The following is a 4294-nucleotide window of genomic DNA, read 5'->3' as shown; positions in this document are numbered from 1 at the left end:
CCTTGACAACCTCAAGCACCGGCCGCAAAGTTAGCAAATCTGTTGTAAGCTATTTATGACACAAACACACACACAATTATTTTTTTATGCAGGCAGCTTTTTTTCTCGTGTCTGTTTGCATATATATAGCTTTTTTCTAATAGTTTGCAGCTCACTATAATTTTCCATTTTTTCCCAAGCCTCTTCGTGGTGGTCGTAAGAAAGCGAAAGCTGTTCGGGCACCTGCTGGGAACAAGAGGTCTCTTGCTCGTATGAAGAAAGAGCAGGAAGCGCGCTGCGCTCAACATGAGAAATATTTGTGTCAGATGCGCGATGAAGCCAATGTAGAGATTGCCATGTTGAAGAGCAGTGTCGTTGGTGAGGAAGGGCCCAGCAGAGCTGCATCTGATGCATCTTTTCCAGATGATCCAATTGAAGACATAAATTGCTTAACCCCACCTATCCGGTTGTCTCAAGAGGAATGTGAACAAGGATCACAAGACTTCAATCAGTTCCAAAAGATGATCTTCAAACATGTGGGAGAGCGGTTGAAGAAGAAGCCAAGGAAGTACATATCTCCTTTCCTAATTCCCAACAACCGCCCGAAAGTACCATTGGCAAAGGCTCTAGCTCTGAGGATCAAGATCGCGTCTGATGAGAAGCTAAGAGAGTAATCACCCACATATCATTGTTGCAAACGACATACATCAGTGTTGCAATTAGCTTCCATTATCAGGTTGTGTTGTTGTCACCACTGATCTAGTTGCCGATGGCCCACTGCCAAGCGACCCATTAGCTGTGGTGTCATCATTAGCAGGGTGTGCTGTTGTCGCCACTGATTCAGTTGCTGATGGCCCACTACCTGGCGACCCATTCTCCATGCTTCTTGGAAACATTTCAATTCCTGTGATGATCTTGTCTAGCTACCTATTTGTCTCTTGATAAGCACGATCTGACCTACTTCCTGCCCTTCCGAGCTTCATCAACTTAGGTAGCAAGCTGGACATCCGGGTCTGTTCTTGGCTTGCTGCTGGACCAATTAGCACGCCGTCATGCCTATCCCACGTAACTTCTTGCCTCGCACTACGAGTGTACCTTTTCCGGATGTACTTCTCTAGGATTTTCTGGACCTGCAGGTGGGTGAAGGCTCTTATAATATGCATGCAGAATAGGCCTGTAATTTTTTTAAAAAACAACAGATGCACATGTCAAAAGTTGCAATCATTTGTATGATACATGTTGCAACTATGTGCCCACGAAGTTGCAATTGGAGCTTTTAACAAATATTTTTTCAGATCCGCACATACCTGTGTGTTCCCATTGTTTGCATTCGCATCTATATTCACCATTGTCCTTATCAGCAACCACCCTGAATTCATGTTGTGCCCAGCAGAAGCTCCCTCCCCCTTGTTCATGCTTCACCAACCACCCATTACTCATCTGTGGGTCTAGATCAGGGCGAATGACAAATGCTGTGCTGTTATTGTACTGCTTTTTGTACTCTTGGTATACAGGTCTAGTGTACACTCTGCATAGCTGCTCATCAAATTTTGCTTTGCAAGCCCGCACCACCTCAGCCTGCATTTAGCAATCTTTATTTTTTAGTATGTTTGTCTTTTTTTGCAATTAGAATATGGACTGTGTTGTAACTGGGGAACAGTAACCATTGCAAATGCCATGTGATTTTTTTTGTTTTTCTTTTACCTGTGCATAATGTGTCTCTCCTGCGTCCATGTGGTCAGCGTGCTGGAGTGAGTCTAGCATCCTTCTAGCGAACATGTGCAGGCTAGTGCTCTCACTAACATAGCCATCTTTGAGCACCCTATTCTGGCTCTCCGATCGTTGCGTCGACGTCATCCTACCACAATACATCCCCTTGAAATAAGCAGCTATCCACCTCTCCCTCTTATCCCACAGGGCTCTAATGGCAGGATGATCAGCAATGCCACACTCATCAACTAGCTTCTCCCATTCAACCTCAAATTGCGTCGGGCCCAATGGATAGTTTATCAACGATTCAAGCCTTTCCTTCAAGTTTTTATCCTTGTGCTCGGTGTACAGCTGGTCCAACTCAAACTCCCAAGGCCTTATTATGTGCCAGTGACAGTTTCTGTGTTGAGACTTGAAAAACACCAACTCAACTGCAACTTTCATTGCTGGATCTTCGTCTGATAAAACAGAAAACAAGGGGGAAACAGGATCAGCAACACACATAGCGGCATTTTGCTGCAGCAACTATACAATTTTTTAAGGTTGCAATTAGTGTTTTTAGAAAAGAAGATAAGGCTCACCCGTCAGGATAACATGAGGTTCCTGTCCACCCATGCAACTCTTGAACGTCTCAAACAACCATTTGAATGATCCAATCGATTCATCACCAATCAGAGCTTGTCTGAAGGTCATGTTCTTGAGGTTATTGTTGGCTCCAACAAACATCGCCAGCGGCATCTTCTTGCTGTTGGTTTTATGTGTCATATCAAAGGTGATGGTGTCTCCAAAATCTTTGTATTCAGCTCTCTGGCTTGCATGACTCTAGAATATGTTTTTGATCACTCCAGTCTTTGGATCTGCATCCACGTCCCAGTAGAAATATTTGTTGTTCTCCTTGCATTCTCTGAAGAACAGTAGCAGCTTGTTAAGATCATCTTCTCTTTCCTCCCTAGCCTTCGCCGCCTTCCTATGAACATTTAAAAAATATAGGGCAGTTTTTATTAGAAAAAGTTCAGTCACATGTTTTTTTGCAATTCAGATATGTGACATCTTGCAATTCAGATATGTGACATGTTGCAATTCAGTGAAAAAAAAATTCAGCACGTACATATTCTTTATGTCCTTCTCTGTAAAACCCCACATATGGCGACCATCATACAGATCCGCCATCACATTCAATGCTGCCTGATGTGGAACTCCGTTCCTTGTCATTATGTTAAATAAATCACTCATGCCTTCTGCCATGTTCTTGTGCGCATGCATGTATCTTGTCATCCTGGGAGACGGCTCAAGTTTGTGGTTGTGGGCTTCCTGCACATGGTCAAAGAACCAGAAATTATGCTTCCCATCCTTCTTAACTTTCACATAAGCCGGGCAGCCGCATCTTCTCGATCCCTTTTCTGTTTTTGCTTCTTCTTCTTTATTTTTGCTCTCATGTTTCCCTTCCCTGTTGCAGACCCAATGATTCGTCTCCTTGCTTGTTCTCGCTGTCCTCAAACTGAACCCAGCCAGCTTTGCATAATCTTTGTAAAATATGTAAGCATCATTTTTTGTAGAGAATTGCTGCCTCACTCTTGGCACTAACACAGCTGGTATAGTTGATTCCTGACAAAAAGAAAACATACAAAACATGTGTGACATTTTTTTCAAAATAAAATGATGCAAACTCACTGGAAAATTCTCTGTTGCAATTACTACCATGTCTCTGTTGCAATTTATACCACATCCTAGTTGCAATCAGTTGCATTTTCTTTTTATCAGATCCATGGAAAAGCCAAACACAGGTGATTCAGTTTAAAACTCAAAGCCATGTGTAGCAATTACTACCACATCTCTGTTGCAATTACTACCAAATCTCTATTGCAATTAGTTGCATTTTTTTCCAGATCCATGGGAAAAGTCAGTGACAGGTTATTCAGTTTAATCCCAAAGTTGTGTCGCAATTACTACGAAAGTCGTGTCGCAATTAGTTGCACCTAGCACAAAAATCACAGGTGATTCAAGCATTCAACTCACAGGCACAACATAAGGGAGGTCAAGTGCTTTTTTTACCGGGTAGAATAGCTGGTTGGCATCTGGAGTCACCATGTCCGCTGGAGCCAATGTCGCCGGCGGCATGAGTGTCGTCGTATGATGGAGGGGATCGCTTGTAATTGCTGTTATCGGGGGAAGCATGGGTGTCGATGACGGTGGAGGCTCTCTCCAATGTGCTCGAATCAACGCAGCGACCCTCTCCGATGCCGTTGGTGGATCACGCAGGGCGAGCGGCCCAGCCTCGACGAGCGACGGTGGCGTTGGCCCCATCTCGATGCTGGAGGCAGGACGCGGGGAGGCGGCTCGCGCGGCGGCGCAGGGTGAGGAGCGCGGTGGCTAGCGCGGCGGTGCAGGGCGAGGAGCGCGGCGGCTCGCGCGGCGGCGTAGGGCGAGGAGCACGCTCCCCCTCAAGGCGCTCCTCCGGCGGCGGCGGCGCCTCTACTGCGAGAGAGGGGGGCATGGGGTGGGATGCGTTTTTTCCTCCTCAGGCGATCCCTTTTTCTGTTTCTGTTGTATTTCTTACTTGCCGTTCAAGACATCCCGTGCACACGAATATATGTTGCAACCAGAA

The 4294-nt window shown here is 45.4% G+C and overlaps 2 protein-coding genes across 2 annotated transcripts; both read right to left on the bottom strand.

The window, feature by feature from the left end:
* Window positions 1-902: 902 nt before the first annotated feature.
* LOC136495574 (protein FAR1-RELATED SEQUENCE 5-like) lies at window positions 903-2427 on the bottom strand. The gene is made up of 4 exons (XM_066491467.1): window positions 2271-2427; window positions 1684-2147; window positions 1287-1557; window positions 903-1153 (listed from the first exon to the last, which is right to left on the bottom strand). The coding sequence occupies exons 1-4, from the start codon at window positions 2425-2427 to the stop codon at window positions 903-905; spliced, it is 1143 nt and encodes a 380-aa protein (XP_066347564.1).
* An 84-nt stretch (window positions 2428-2511) lies between these two features.
* On the bottom strand, window positions 2512-3807 carry LOC136495573 (putative protein FAR1-RELATED SEQUENCE 10). Its single transcript, XM_066491466.1, has 3 exons — window positions 3706-3807; window positions 2798-3294; window positions 2512-2656 (listed from the first exon to the last, which is right to left on the bottom strand). Exons 1-3 carry the CDS (start codon window positions 3805-3807, stop codon window positions 2512-2514), a joined length of 744 nt encoding a protein of 247 aa, XP_066347563.1.
* Window positions 3808-4294: the final 487 nt, after the last annotated feature.

Source organism: Miscanthus floridulus, chromosome 12 (genome assembly GCF_019320115.1).
Source record: "Miscanthus floridulus cultivar M001 chromosome 12, ASM1932011v1, whole genome shotgun sequence".
Lineage (NCBI taxonomy): Eukaryota > Viridiplantae > Streptophyta > Magnoliopsida > Poales > Poaceae > Miscanthus > Miscanthus floridulus.
The sequence above is the reverse complement of the archived record's forward strand: the minus strand, read 5'-3'. Positions and strand labels throughout refer to the sequence as shown.